The sequence below is a fragment of the Neovison vison genome, chromosome 2 (genome assembly GCF_020171115.1).
Source record: "Neovison vison isolate M4711 chromosome 2, ASM_NN_V1, whole genome shotgun sequence".
Taxonomy (NCBI): Eukaryota; Metazoa; Chordata; class Mammalia; order Carnivora; family Mustelidae; genus Neogale; species Neogale vison.
The window spans coordinates 73,431,500-73,447,899 of NC_058092.1; the positions used below are offsets into that span (position 1 = coordinate 73,431,500).

The 16,400-nt window shown below is 34.5% G+C and overlaps 1 protein-coding gene across 2 annotated transcripts in view; it reads left to right on the forward strand.

The window, feature by feature from the left end:
* Window positions 1-13,540, forward strand: part of SH3GLB1 (SH3 domain containing GRB2 like, endophilin B1) — a 34,184-nt gene extending 20,644 nt beyond the window's left edge. The window contains exons 6-10 of one of the 2 annotated variants that reach the window (XM_044238629.1): window positions 918-1,004; window positions 6,678-6,767; window positions 7,162-7,262; window positions 12,457-12,682; window positions 13,070-13,540. In XM_044238629.1, the coding sequence (XP_044094564.1) occupies window positions 918-1,004; window positions 6,678-6,767; window positions 7,162-7,262; window positions 12,457-12,682; window positions 13,070-13,177 (612 nt within the window). In that variant the 3' untranslated portion in view covers window positions 13,178-13,540. The remainder of the gene's footprint in view (window positions 1-917; window positions 1,005-6,677; window positions 6,768-7,161; window positions 7,263-12,456; window positions 12,683-13,069) is intronic. The other variant, XM_044238628.1, reaches the window with a different exon arrangement.
* Window positions 13,541-16,400: the final 2,860 nt, after the last annotated feature.

Consider the following 16,400-nt stretch of genomic DNA (forward strand, 5'->3'; position numbering starts at 1 on the left):
CATCAAAGGCATTTCTCAAAAATATACCAATTGAACAGAAAGAAAACCTACTTGAAAGTTTCACAATGAACGAAAACACAATTTTGAAAATTGTATAAAATTTGTCAAAGAAGCAAAGACAAAATTTCCGCATTTAAATTATGAGGAACTGACATTCATTAACCCTCCTTTAGTCTTATATAAATTTTTAAAAATTATTTTAGACTTTTGTTAATGAGAAGAAAAAAATCATCTGGTTTCCAAGTTCTCTCTCATATTTAGAGGTTTAGACCTCAGTTTTGGGTATACAAATGTGGAAAATACATCTTCACAATACACAGTATTGTGAGTGTCCCTCTGCCCACTTGAGCATTTCCACAGATGTCTAAATATTTAATCTGTAAATTGAGCACCATCATATAACTTAACCTTAATGTACACATACAAGAATTTAAAACTTATTAAAAATACAAGGATTGACATACCTTACATATTTCTTCAGGGTATGCCAAGACCTGGCTGAGAGGCTGATTGAGAGAGAACATGGTTGAAGGCATCATACATTCATAAAATAGAAATGATCTTTGATTAGGGAAGTTGTGGATAGTCAGAAGGGCTTTCATAGGTGAAAATTTAATAAAAATTGTAGGTAACTGGCAGTTTTTAAAGTGATGCATTTTTCCTAAATGATTCTAATTTAAAATAAGCATCAATCAAGCATCATGTTTTTTGTCTTTAAAAATCTGAGTCTTTTGGAAAAGTTGAATAGGCACCACAATGTGAAATACCATAGAACAACATAGTTTTCTTTTTAAGTAGAAAACCATTTTATCAGCTTTCTTAATACTTGTTTGTGTGTTCTTTATTGTGAAGAAGTAACTTGTTTCACGGTGTTCATTGGTATAATGTGTTCTTTGTCTCTTACCTATGCACTTAAGCAACTTAACTCAGCTCGCCTTGAAGGAGATAACAATATGGTAAATTTCTCTTACATGCTCAACTTCCTGCATGTAAAATGGCTGAAGGTTTGTTGGCCTACTGTGTTTTCTACATCTTGAGTAAAGTGCCTTCTCTTGCTATTATCTGCATGTAAAAGTCTAAAGTAGTCAAAGCCATGAATTCCTTAGTCCAACAAAAATTACAGACAATATTAGCTAAAGTAATATTGGAACTTGAAGAAAAGAAATTTAGTGTTCTAATTGCCAACTATGTTAGCTATGCCAAATTCAGATTTTAGAAAATAAATTTATATATAAATAGATAGTGCCTTTTATTCTAGTGAAAGACATTAATTTAACTGGCACTTTGTATTTTCACTTTTGGCAAAGAAAACAAAATTTACTTAGAGAAAAGTGTAAAGTTTATAGATTGACTTTGTTTTTCATTATCTTTGATGTTTACCTTAATATTCACCCAAACTCTACATAGAATTAATTGCTTCTGCAGTTTCATGCCAAGACATACTCACCCCCCATATTGCTGTAGTAGCAAGGCCAGTTCCCTATTTGGTACTAATTTACTTAAGAAAGCTGCAGAACAGTGATAGCTTTGGGCAAGAATCAGAAATGAGAATTGTTCTGTAGTACCCAATATATATATTGAGCTTGATTTGAGGAAGTTTTTGAGATGTTAGCAATTTTTAATTTTTAACAAAATAGAAATATGTAAAATCTGAATATAGCCCAAAAGCTCATAAACATTAGCCAATAAAGATGTATACATGTAGTGTTTGGCATTATACTCCTAGATACATTACATTCATAGAAGTGGTATAGAATCTGCAGTACAGCTATAATAAATTCACAGTTAATTGATTTTATTCCATTAGCATTGAGCTAAAAGGGGGAAAATTCATGTAATAGGAAAGTTTATATACAGAATACTTAAAATGCATTTTTGTTGTTCTAAACTACTCTAATTATTGAAGCGTTGGCTAAATTAAGGCTTTCCTTAGATAGCAAGAGAATGCATTCATTCATTTCCATTGTCCTAGCTGTAGGTGAATGAAAATGTGTGAGCTATTTCAGTCATTGGTAACTTCAAATATAAATCATGTGTTTCATTTTAGGTAAGAATATCCTAAACAATTAACAAGACTTTGGTTCACTTATTAGGCATCTGTTTTGCTACTGATGTCATCTACTTATAATAAGATGTGTTTAATTCTGGTCATTTTAAATTCATTATATCTCAAGTTTATTGTGCCCCTCTGGTGGCTATATTAATGTCTGCTTATCCCTGCTTTATTTTAGTTTGCTAAAATTCTAGAATTTTAGACCTAAATGAGAAATTAAAAATTGTTTAGTCCAAACCTTTCATTTTACAGATGAGAGAACTACAACTAAGATATTCCCAGTTTTAGAAAACTATTACTTAGTAACTTATAAAATTAGTATAAGATTCAAAAACTAATAGTATTGATACATATGAAGGCATACTTTCACAGTACATTAAGCTGTACTGATTTAGTTACTACTATGTTAATGTGATTCTGAAGAAGGAGAGTATACCCTTGAATTTAAAAAATTACATTTTTCTATACTAAGTTGTAGAAAATGTTAAATTCAACTTTCTTTCATGCTCTATTTTTCTCTAATTTTTAATGCTGGCTAGATTTGGGCAGAGGAAGTGACAAAAGTAAGTAAATTATTAAACTACAGAATTATGAAACAGTTGTTGTTCATTCAGTAAATATTTATTGGACAGCAGCCATGGGGCCAGTCATAGTCTTTGCTACTATATCTTATAAAATCTGGAAATTATCATAGAAGAGTCAGAACTGTTTGGCTAATAGTAGCTCCACAAAGCAATGGAACAATGTTACAGAGATGTGTTTTGCACATGCTCTGATACAGTGTTACATTAAGTAGTAATCTTGCCAGGAGACAGTTTAAGTACTTGGTTTACTTACATGACAATTATGTAAAATACAGTTTATACCATGTTATTCAGTGATTGAATATGTATATTCAGTGATTGAATATGTGTATTGTATGTCACACAAATGAATTTCTTAGATAACTAAAGCTTGTTCTCTTCTGTACCACAGCTAAGTCTTCTGTCACTTTAGTTGAAAAGATTTGTAAAATAATATTTTACTGCTCCATTAAATACAGGATAGCATATATTTAATTTTACTTATAGTTAGGGTATGAATGTACATTATTGTACCATGTAACAATTAGATCTGTTGTTTGTTTTTGAAGTATGTTGTCTCCTCCCTCAGTGTTCAGACTGTCACTTAGAAGCTGTCCATGTGGCTGCTACTAGTAGTCCCTCTTTCTGTGTTACCATTTCTAATCTTTCCTAGGATGAGATGTAAAGTAGTTAAGCAAGAATTTAAGGAATAAATTATGACATTAGTGTAGATTTGTTTCAAATGCTATTTGAAGTCTTAAGCATTTTTTTTATTTACTCCTCATGTTTGTGCCTACCAAAATTTGACCTCCAGATGAGGACAGTACTTAAGATTGAGGGCTTAAGATTGAGGACAGTACTTAAGATTGATAATTGTGGACCCTGACTTTTTCTTTCCTTCTCCCCACCCCAATGTTAACTCTTTATTTTCTGATTTTGTAGGATTACCACCTATATGGTCTATTCTGTGCATAGGTTGTGGGGAGTTTGATTCTATGAATTGGAAATCCAGTGTGAAGTAGTTGACTCCCATTCTCATCCCCCTTTGTAGAATCCATTTATCAACTTAGTTATAGTTTTCCCTTGGCCTTTGATTTTTTTCCTGAACCTCTAGCTTGAAAGAGGACAGAGTAGCGTGGAAGAGAATATAGATTGAACAATAAAACCAGGGTCTCTTCCTCTCTGATTAGCATGTAGATACACCAAAACATTTCTGATTCTTCAGTCTCTGTAAGTTCAGGAAATATGTGATATTATGGGAAGAAGCTCATGAAACAAATATTTACATTTTGAATGTAAAACTGAAGAATATATCAAAATAGATTTGGGAAGATTTTTTTCTTCTGTACTTCTCACTTCTGCCATTTTTATAATTTTAAAACTTCATATTCCTTGAATATTTTAAGATTTAGGCCTATAGAAAAAAAAATAGGTGACAGAAAAAGATTGTCACAGCAAATGCCTCAAAAGCATGACCAAAATTTCTAACTTACAGTGACTCAGACCTGATATCACAGATAAACAAATTCTTGCCCTTTTCCCACGTTACAGCTTCAAAGAATTCTTGCTTCCCTAACCCAACTTCTCCTGTCATATACTCTGGCAGGAGAAGGTATCTTTCCTAGAACTCTATGTCTTAACTATAAAATTAAGTCAGGAAATGAGATCTTCTGGAGGACAGAATAAAAATAAAAATTCATTCTTTCTTTAAACCCTTTTTATCTGTCTTCCTAATATGGCTCATTCTCTTCCTAAGTAAATTGACTATGCCAAACCTATTTCAGTTACCTCTGCCTCTCAGATTAGTTATGATCATTATGTGTGTCAAAAGTAGAGATGGTTTGGGAGATTAGACTACGGCCACCCCAGGCATACACTGAAACTTGTTCAGGAAGTGAGATTCATTTCCTTCCTGTCATTTGCCTTTTCTAATACAAAGTATGTTGTGCAAAGGTTGACTTCCTAGGCTTTGTAATACAGTGCCTTTCTTCATAATTAAATTATTTATATTTTGCTCAAACACGGAAGACTGATGCCTTATACTTTCTGAGATCATTTTATAACTTTTTCCACCTCATGCTCAAACTTCCCAGTCACTTAATATGTTACCTAGTTCACTTCCTTATACCTTATACAGAAATAAAGCCATTTCGAAGATTTTTCTGCCATTTCTCCTAATGGTCATTAAATCAAATTGTACTTTCATAGAGACCCAAATGGAACTAGTCTTGTTTACTTTTAAAGTTCATTTATTTTTGGTTTACTATGGTTACTTCTACTAATCAAAACTTTTTCCTATTCAACCAAGCAGAAGAGTAAATAAAGCATATCTAACCCTGAAGTGATTGGTTTTCCTTAACACTTTACTTAGGAAGATCATTGATTCTTTGCTTCTCCTGGGACTTGATTTTCTACTTCGTACTATCTTCTAGATGACGCATACTTCAGCCTTGCATTCTGGTTTCAGTCAAGTAAAATTTAATCTTGAATTGTTGAGTAATTCAAACTTATATTCATAAATCCAATCTAGTGGTCATTTCTAATCACCTCTCCCAGATCTGTTGCCAGTGGGATGAGAATGACTATAGCAACTGATGATTTGTTTTGCTGCTACTTCCTTTTTGACTGCTTCACTAGATTAACTGTTGCCACCAAAAGGTGAAGGAGAGGGAGATGCGGTGTGCAAGGAAAATGCTTAGACCTAATTTTTATACTTACTACAGTCTTAGAAATATTTTAATTACTTGGATGTGGGGGGAGCTATTTATTCTGGAGAGGTAGAAGAAGATATAGCATTATTAATGACATTATCATCAGTGATGATTCCATGTGTGGGATAAGCTATTTTGCACAAGTGTGAGATTTTATTTTTCTCTTCCTCACTTACCACCAACCAAGCTAAAGGTTTAAGATTTTTTTTGCCAGTATCTATCATTTTTAGGTCCCGTTGATTTTTTAGTGAACTATTTTTTCCCAGCACTGAACCTATATCAGAGGGCCAAAGCTAGTGGTAGTGGTGTGCTATTATATACACCTTTTTCCAAACTGAGGTCAATGACTTCACTTGGTAGCTTGAAACGAGCTGTGGTTGGAGTATTTGTACCATGAAAATCAGCACAGTAGAACTTACTCACCCCACTCCCAGCACACCACTGATTAAAGGTGTGCCCCATAACTTGCAGAAAAACCCTAGCATATCTTGTATATAATAATGATACTTAAGGCACATTTTATATAAAGTTTGAAAAGAAAACTGAAAAAGTCATTTATACAAGAAAGAGTCCTTTGAAAGAAGCTTAGAACTGTGTGCCTAGAAGCAATATGTTTGGTAACTAAACAGAAGAGGTTAAAATCCTATGTCTTCACTTTGAAGTTTTTTCATTTGAGATTAAAGACATTTTTAAAAAAAATAAAATTAAATTTTAAAAAAGTATTATATGTTGAATTTGTCTTACGAAGAAGCCAAAAAAATAAAAAGAAATAAAAAAAATAAAGACTATCTTTAACTTCAAAGTAAAGTAGCTCTAGTGATAATTGAGAATTTTTTTTAACAATTTTTTTTAAGGATTTTATTTATTTGAGACAGATACAGAGAAAGCATGAGCAGGGGGAAAGGCAGAGGGAGAGGGAGAAGCACACTCCCTGCTGAGCCAGGAGCCAGACGTGGACTATGCTGGGATCATGACCTGAGTTAAAGGCAGACACTTACTATCTGTGCCACCCAGGAGAATTTTTTAAATATTATTTTATACATATAAACCAAGATTCTTAAAATGTCATGACAGCATATTGACTGTCTCATGGTAGTGTTTCTAGGCTTTTATGTATATGCCATTAAGCTTTGACATTAATAGATTCTTTTGAGTGAAGTACTGGTAGGGAATTGGATAATGTAGAAAAGCTAAGGTATCGAAAACAGGGACATTTAAACACAGCAGAGTCGGGGAATTGCCAGCTTCTCATTTAGGGTTTACTTGGGGGATTTTTAAACTCCCTAAACAAGTGTACATAAAATGGACTAAGTCCTCAAATAAAATTCTAAAACTGTGTTCCAATTTAAGTCTGAACAGGAATTGAGAATAACTCAAAGTGAATTTGATCGTCAAGCAGAGATTACAAGACTTCTGCTAGAGGGAATCAGCAGTACGCATGTGAGTGTTTATTCACTGGGAATTCATTTGAAACAGAAGACTTTGATGGTCCCAAGGCACTGTGAGGGGGGAAAACTGAAGTTCAAAACTTTTTCAGTCATTTATCAAGGAAATTTAAATTGCAGTGCTTTCCAAGATATTTAAAGAAATATTTAAAATTTTTGTTTACACCTCATCACCTAGTTCTCCCACTATCATCAAATCCATTTGTTGAGTTTTGTTAGCGCCATAATTTGTTCTTACACTATTAACTGAGGTCAGCCTTGATAAGCATGGTAGTAAAATGCTAGATACTGGTATTTTCCCTGAGTATGTGTGCTCTCCTTACCCCTTGGAATTTAACACGTTTAAGTAGATTATAGATCTAAGAGGTAACTGTAACTTTCCTTTACAGGCCCATCATCTCCGCTGTCTGAATGACTTTGTGGAAGCCCAGATGACTTACTATGCACAATGTTACCAGTACATGTTAGACCTCCAGAAACAACTGGGAAGGTTGTAATTTCCTTTTCACACATGAAACTCCTGATAAGAAATTCAGATTTTTGTATATGAACTAATAATGGAGGTGAAGAATAGAAGAATTTTTTTTTAAATAGAAGAATTAAAGGCTTTATTAGCTTACTTAAAATCAGTTTTGTTTTATTTTGTTTTAAGGAAAGTAATTGTCAGACTCGTGAGATAACAAAAACATTGTGTGCTCTTCTGGCACCCAAAAACTTAACAGGGATGAGAACATAGTTTAGGTGAATACTTTTTTAGTGCTATGTAGAGAAAACTTAAGTGTTTGAAGTATACTTCTCTCTTAAAATACCTTCCAGTTAGTTGAGGGAGATTACATTGACACTTACTTGCCCTTAGAGATAAACTAATTTATACTTACTCATTATTTACCTGTCCACTATTTAAAAAAAAAAAAAAAGTTTTAGAATAGTCTATAAGACCTCAAGCCCATGATGTAATTACTAAAAATTATATTTTAATATACTTTAAAGCAAAATGATAGCACAAAACACACATAGCTTGGTCAGTCATTCACCAGATGTTTATCGAATACCTGTCATATACCAGGCACTATTCTCTAGGATTACATCAGCAAACAACAGGCAAAATTGCTTTCCATTATGGAGCTCACGTTGTAAGGAGACACTAGAAATAAAGCGATGCATAGGACAAACATGGTCTCTGCTAGGTCTAGATAGAAATACCTCGGTATTTAAAGTCTAGGTAGAAGTAAAAGGCCATTGGCAGATAGGCAGTAAGTGGAAAGTAGAAGTGCAGGTTTCTGTGAAGGACCTCTAGCTGTGACTCAGGTGGGTTTGACAAAATTTCACAGATGAAATTATTCTATTGGGAATAATCTAGATAAAAGTAGCCGGGACACATTTTCCAGACAAAGGAAGAACAACATATATGGAATGGCCAGAGAAAAGAGATAGTGGCAAGTTGAGGGAACTGACGGTAGTTTATTCTGGTTGGAGCATACATAGTGTTTGAGTTAAGAATGGAATGGTTGATAAGGCTACAAGAGTGAAGCAGGGTCATATCACCAATGCTTTGTAAAGTAAGTAGTGATAAGGAGTTTGAGACTTATATAGTGAGGAGCCATTAAGGCAAGGGAGTGATATAATATTTAAGGAGAAATATAAAGAGAAATTATTTTCAAGGAATAAGTTTTTTTAAAAATCACTTTGGTGTTCCTTTCTGCATATTAATCCTTTAAAACTAGACCTAGAACAAAATTAGGCACATCCACAAAACCAATTTTAGACCTAAAGATTAATTGTAGCCAGATACCACTGGTTATTCCAATAAAATTTATAGAAGATTCATACTTCTGTATATTTGAAGTTTGTTAATGGTATTTAGTATCTGAAAGCAGAATACTACTTTATCTCCACTTCATTACAACTATTTTAAGCCCAGGAAAGCTTAGTACTTCCTTTTCACTTTCCTGTTACTTTGGGAGTGCAGCAAAGGGATTGCTGTTGTTACCATTCATACCTGTACTCCATTTAAAGCCACACAAATGCTTGGAAGTCTGCCATTCAAACAAAATGCTAGTATTGCACTTCTGGATAAGCTCAAACATTACAGACTGAAATGGGTACTGTTGTTCTAGGGAAGAAGTCTGGCTTATCTCGCTACCCGCAAAGAATTAGATTACTGGTAAAGACCAATGATAGAGTGTGGGGGGACTTTTTAAATCTTTAATGTTGCAAGTTATGCTTTTTAAGAGAGTATATAGAAATCCTCAAATGCAGTATTGGCCAAATCATCCAGTTACACTCTAATTCAGAAGCTATTTCTGCAGAGTAGAGCCAGGTTGTCATGTTAATGGTTATAGTAGTGTTGGTAGTAGTAGTAGTCGTAACTGGCAGTCACTTCGGAAGGGCTCCAGTTGTCCTCAGGCACTCCTCTGGACACCTCATATGTAATGTGATAGTCCTCATACCAGTAAGGGTAGGTATTGGTATCTGCATTTTACAGATGAGGAAACAGAAGTCACAAAATTTGTAAATGTATTTTATTTTTAAATAATCAGAAGGTTTTAATATATCAAGCTACAGTGGCAAAAAGTCTGTAGTTTTTAAAATATATCAGTAAAAGTTCTTAGAAAGTAAAAATGGTCTTTCAGGGTTTTGTTGTTTGGTTGGGGTTTTTTGTTTTTGTTTTTACCATTAATTCCTCAAAATTGACATAGGTAGACCTCAGTGGTAAACGAAGGCTAATTATACTAGTAAATTTGAAAGTAAAATTCCATGGTTAGAGACTTTCAAAACCCCACATACGTGGGGAATGAGAGCTTATTTTTTTTTTTAATCTTCAGAAATATATATATTTAGTCACAGCTGAGTTCCTCAGTTCACTGAGGAAGATATGCTAGGAAAGGTGTTCCTAACTTCAGAGTAAAATCTGAATTAGAAATTAGGATTTCTTGTCATTAGAACCCTGTTAATTTGACAGAGAAATATTTGCTTTAATTTTTTAAAAATGCATTATTTCAGTCAGGAAGGATACAATGTAAACAAAACAGACTAAATCTCTATCTTCACTGAACCTACATTCTGTTTTGGGGCAGAGGGAAGTAGAAAATCAATAGGTATGTGATTTGCATAGTGTATTAGAAGGTGATAAATACTGTGGAGAAAAATAAGCAGGGAAATACTTCTTGATTACGAGTAGAGGCTTACACTAGTTAGGGAAGACAGACTTGAAAGAGGAAGCAAAGCAGGCAGGCAGGCATCTGAGAGAAAGTGCTCCAGGAGAGTGTATAGTAAGTAGAAAAGCCCTGCAGCAGGAAAATAGCTGTGATGTTCAGGCAGCAGTAAGGAGGGCTTGGCTGGAGATGAATTGAGGAAACAGGAAGCTGGGAGAGAGAAGGCTTTGGCCTTTACTCAGACATGAGGAGCCTTTGGAGAGTTTTACTCTGACCTTTGTTAGGATTGTTCTTGCTCCTCTGTTAAAGGTAAATGTTAGGGGGCATGTGTGGAAGCTAACAGACCTGTTAGAACTTACCATCTAGTCAGGAGATGATGGTGGCTTGGATCAGGGTGATTGTGGTAGATGTGGTAGAAGCAGTCAAACCCTGGGTGTATTTTAAAGGTAGAACCACAGGATTTGCTGAAAGACTTCATTTATATGGGGCTTAGAGAGTCCAGATTACTGCAGGTGCTTGGCCTGAACAACGAAAAGAATGGAGCTGTAGTTCGTTAAAATAGGGAAAGCCACGAGAGGAGCAAGTTGGGGTAGTGTATTACCCCAGGTTTATACCAGAAGCCCAGTTTTAGACATCTGAAATTTGAAATGCCTATCAGACATCTAAGTGGAGATATGGAGATATGGAGATACCCAGTTGTAGGACATACAGCTTTTGAGTTTGGGGGATAAATTAGATAAATTAGAGGTAGAAAGTAGAGAGTGGTCAGCCTATCAAGGGTATTTAAATCTGAGACCAAATGAAAGCCTAGCTCTAAGTATAGGTAGAGAAAAGAAGATGGCTAAGGGTTGAGCCTTGAAGCACTCCCAACACAGCTTAAGGAAGCAGTGGAGTGGAGTAACAGGTAAGATGTAAACCAAGAGTGTGACCTGGAAGAAGGTGGAGGGAAGGGATCCACTCTGATCACTAGATAGGCCAGGTGAAATGAGTTATTAATAGACTGCTGGATTTAGAACAACAAAGTCATTGCTGTCCTCGACAAGAGTAGTTCTAGTGGAACAGTGGAGGCAAAAGCTTGTCTATAATGTAAAAGAACAGGAGAGGGACTGTGATGTTGAATTTAGATAAGTCTTTCAGAGGCATTCTAGTGTAAAGAGGAACAGAAAAATGAAGCAGTAGCTCTAGGAGAAAGTGTGTCTAGCAGATTCTTATTTTTTAAGATAGAAATTAGCATATTTGTAAGCTGATGAGAATGATACAGTACATGGAGAAATAAGATAGCATGGGAAAGAAAAGGAAGATTGCTAGTGTGATGTCCTTGAGAGGAAAAAGAAAGTGAGATTTTTGTGGAGAGGTGAAGAAATTAACCATAGAAGTGTAGACAGCTCATCTATAGTAAGAGGACAGATGATCACAAACGCCTAGATGTTTTGTGATTGTTCTTTTTCTACTCAGTTCAAAAGGAAACAACTCACTGACTGATTATAAAGGTTAGGGGATAATTGCTAGAATTTAACTACTTTCTTTATGCTGCTGGCTGACTGTGATTTCCAGATGGCACAGTGGTCATAAAGAGAAGGAAATTGGATTTTATGGAGAGATAAATTTCACCCACCTTACTTATTAAGATTTAAATATGAATTTTCAACCTTAGAAATGGGTGAGAATGAATATAGGCCAGCCATTTTATGCTGTTTTCCATTTAGTATTGGAGAAACATTGAATGAAATTTTAATTATCTTTAAATTTTAAGATATATTTATAGCACATCAATAACAGAGATTTTACTAATTTCTAATAAAACTTTTATTTTTACCCCCTAAAAAACAGAAGACAGAATGAATTTGTGAAATTTGCCCTATTCTCAATTTGAGTCTTCAATATGATAATTACTAGTCGTAGCATAGTATTTGAATGCCCATGTCGTCACCTGTCTGTATGCCCATTAAGGAATGATATTTTTTCTTCTTAGTATCTTCAGCTTGTGGTAGTGGTTCTGGACATGTGAATGCTCCTTAATATTTGTCATTTGAATAAGTAGAAAAATGTGATTGGATCAGTTTTATAAAAAAGAGTATGGCTGTTGAAATATTTCTCAAAGAATTAACTTGAGAAAAATTTCACTCTTTTGATAGTATCTAATATAGAAGTAGTTTTTCATTGTGTTTAACAACTCTTAAAGTCAGGAAAAGATTAATAAAACATACTAGTGAAAGTTTTTTGGAAGTGTTTTAAGGATAAACAATTTTTTCAGGAAAAAAATGGCATTAAAGAAAACTTTATAATTGTGAAGAGAGCTTTGAAAAAAAAAAAAAAACTTTGAAGGACTTATATTTGGAAAACACCTGAATTTTCTATCGTATAACTGGCCCGAAAGGCATAAGTTAGATAGCAACCTTTGTCATGAAAATATTACTGACATCCGTAAATCTTTATCCAGTGGAAGTTGGTAGAAAATAAACACTGCCACCAAGTGGTGGTATTCAGAAGCTCTAGTAACTGGTCTATTGGACATTTTCTTTTCAACAGTTTTCCATCCAGTTACTGTAACAACAATCAAACTTCTGTGGCACCCGTGCCATCTGCTTCATCAAATGTGATTGGTTCTTCTGCCTTGTCTTCAACAAGTGGCCTAGTAATTGCCTCTCCTACCAACCTCATTGACCTTAAGGAGTGCAGTGGCAGCAGGAAGGCCAGGGTTCTGTATGATTATGATGCTGCAAACAGTAGTGAATTATCACTTCTGGCAGATGAGGTGAGTAATATATGGGTATAGGAAAACCTGTATCATAGATTGACGTATTTTCTAGTATTATAGTAAAGTGTAAATTCCTCATTAATTTTTTGGGAATAGTTTATCATGAAGACTTTCATAGATTTAAGATGGTTATATTAGCATTTTATTAAAAAAATTTACTATTCTTTAACAAAATAGAACATCACAGAAATATTTAAAGCTATTAACTGTTAAGTAACTAGAAGATTTCTAAAACTACCTCTAATAAAATCCTTTATCTTTTACCAAAATTGAGGAAAATGTTTAAAGAACTTTAGTAATGAACAAACAGATTACAAATCTGATTACTCTTCTATTTTCTTATTTTGTAACATAGTTAATAACTGGAAACATTTTATTTTGTAGGTGATCACTGTGTTCAGTGTCGTTGGAATGGATTCAGACTGGCTAATGGGGGAAAGGGGAAATCAGAAGGGCAGGGTGCCAATTACCTACTTAGAACTGCTCAATTAAATAGGTGGACTATGGAAAGATTACCCATCATGACACCAGTATTTATATACAATTAACTCTAAATAAAGCAGGTTTAAGTATCTTCCATGTTAATGTTCTTAGGAGACTGAAAAGAAAATACCAGCCACCAGAAGCCAGCCTTTCTGCCAATAAAATTGCATGGTACATATTTCATTACAGAATTTATGTTAGTGCTTTCATGCCAAGAATGTTTTCTTACAAAATTCTCTTTCTACTGAGGTTTCACTAATAAGCAGCTTCTACTTTTGAGCTCCAACTTAAAGCAGAAGAACTGTTTTCTACTGAATTTTTCATTAATGGCAAGCTTTTTCTTTTATGTAAAATAAATTTATTGTGAATTGATATCAGTGACTCATTTATTAGGTATAATTAATAACCAAAGAATAACACTAAAATTTGTTTTAAGCTGTTGTTTTAAAAAGAGCTCTAGGATATAATCCTCTTTTGTGGAAAATAGATTATTTCTGAATGTTTCCATAAACAGAAATGCAATTATACCGTGTTTACCTTGTTTTCCAACAGAAATTGAATTATTTCAATACTGTATCTCAGTGGTTAGGGGTTTTGGGGGTTTTATTAAACACTACGAAATGATTTCTTCTAAAGTTAAGAAAAACTAGTCCTTGAAAAACATTATTACTCTGGTATATTTTCAGCTAAGGTTCTAAAACATCTGGATCAAGTTCAATTCGCTAAACAATGTTTTTTTAAGATTGTTCAGTTGGAACAATGTAATGCATAATCAGAATCAGATATGTTTAGAACATACTTTAGTAAAGAGAATTTGTTCTTATGGAACAACAGTCCTTATCAAAATATAGATTAGTGCAACTACACCCATCATAGAAAAATTGTATACAAACAATACATTTTTGGTTACTCTAAGCCTACTAATTTCGAATGTTTATTAATGAACTTAGGTTATCTTGATCAGGATCTCTGGTTATGAAACACACTAATGAAATCATTGGTGCCACCCTTGCAGTCAAAAAATTGCTATTTGGACCATAGCTGTTAATCAGATTGTTTCCATGTTAGGACTTCTGCATTCATTTTCATTCATTCATTGTTGAGGGCCAGGCACTATACTGATCTGCTGAGCTGCACAGTCCTTCCCCGGCATACCTTAAAGACCAGTGGAGAATACAGAAAATAAAATAGTAAATAATAAATAATAAACAGTTGCCATATAACAGAATCCATGTCATGATAGAAGAAATACAGGGTACTGTGTTTGGGAACTTTGGGAGTCACCTAAATCAGATTTGGGGAGTAGGAGATGGTTTGGAGAGGAAGTGTTCCAGGCAGAGGGAAAAAGATGTGCAGGGCCTGGAGGAAAGAGAATGTAGCATATTCTGACAATTACAAGTAGTATTTCAGTCTGGCTTACACACGAAGTGCAAAAGTGTAGTTGATTTCCTCAGAGAATGTTAATGTATTGAAATATTTTTTGGTACTTTAAAAAATGATGAACGTTTAACACAAAAAAGGTATTTTTAAATGTGTTTAAGAGCTCCTAGTAAGAGCTTTGTAAACATGTTGATAATAATTTAGTTCACAGTCCAAACTTCAAACAGTAGTTGTTACCCTCTTATTTCTGTGCTGAGACACATTCCTCTGCAATTTTTTAATTGTACAAATACACTTTGATTCACACTGTGAATCACCATACTCAACCCTAAAAGCTGTTCAAGCTGTTTAATTAGCTATAGCTCCAGGTGAGTGAGTGAGCTGCTTATTTTCCTAGAAAGGAAGTTCCAGAGCCAGCCTGGAGTACTGTTTTTCATGTGATATGAGTTCAGGTTTAGGTTTTAAAAGATCATACAAAAAATCCAGGTCAACTCAAACAGCAACTATAAATTAGGCTTATGGGAAGTTGAGTAGTAAAGTAGGGGAAAGTATGGGAACTGGAGTGAAATGGCCACAGGTTCAAATCCAATCTTCCTCACATCCTGTTCTCTTTGAGCTTGGACTCCCAACACTGTATCAACTGTTGTTTCCTCATTAGTAAAATAGGGATAATAATTAATGCCACCTAAGGTTACTATGAGGATTCTGTAGCAAATGTTAACTTGTTTGGTAAGTCATTTTTAGGGAAAGGTTTAACACACAGTAGAAACATTCTGTAAATACCAGTTTCCCTTCATTAACCCCTATAGCTTCCTGGCCTTACTTATGACTGTGTACCAGAGATACCTTTTATACCCACGCTCTATTCTACTCATCGACCCTGTCCTCCACCCCACTTAAAAAGGAGACCTAGATCTAGGTTTAACCTCACTGCAGCCAGCATAAGTTTTTTATCAGAACCTTCTGTTTTCCATCAAATGAATGTTGATTATAACCCTATGTGCAGTAGCCTTCAATAATACTAAGATTCGAATGCTTCTTGTGCCTTTGTCTACCACAAATCCACCATAATACGTGGACTTGTTCTTATGTTTGTTGCTTTTTACTTTAAAGGAGTTTTGTTGGGGGGGGGGTTAGCTTGGTTTTTTTGTGGTTTTTTTTTTTTATTTTAGTTTTGACTTCTGAAGTCATGGATTTAATTTTTACTCAGGTAAAAGCCCATAAAGGTTCTTAGGCATGGAAGAAAAGCTTGGGAAGGCTAGTAACATGGTGCAATTTTAAATGACTTAAATAAGCTCTGTGCCCCTGAGCTTAACCTAAAAGTTTAGTAACATGTGAAGGATGTACAAATGAATGAAATAATAAACTTGGAAATAATTATAGGCACTTTTGTAGACAGACAAAAATGATTGGATTGTTTCTACATTTGTTGTCAAAATAATTTAACATCAGAGGTCATGGTGTTAACTTGTTTTTTATGGTGCTAGTCAGAAAAATTCATATTGTAGGACATTAGGTCCCAGAAATGGGAATGTGCCTCATTCTGAGTAACAGGAGAGCTAAGAGACCTGAGGCTGGGGTCACCAGTGGCTGAGAGGCATCCTCATAGTCTGCCGTTCTCCACCAGAACAAAGGAACAGACTGTGAACGGAGGAGCTGGTGTGGGAGGGCATTTCTGAGATACACTGTGGGAAAGATGACAGAGTGCAGGACAGGAATCAACAGCTTTGTTTACCCAGAGAGGCCCAGCTTACCTCCATGCGTTGACTGGATTCCTCAAAAAATCTCTTCCCTACCTCCCGAGTGCTTGAAATTTTGAAATATCTTTTCTAGTATGTAGCACTTAAGGCCT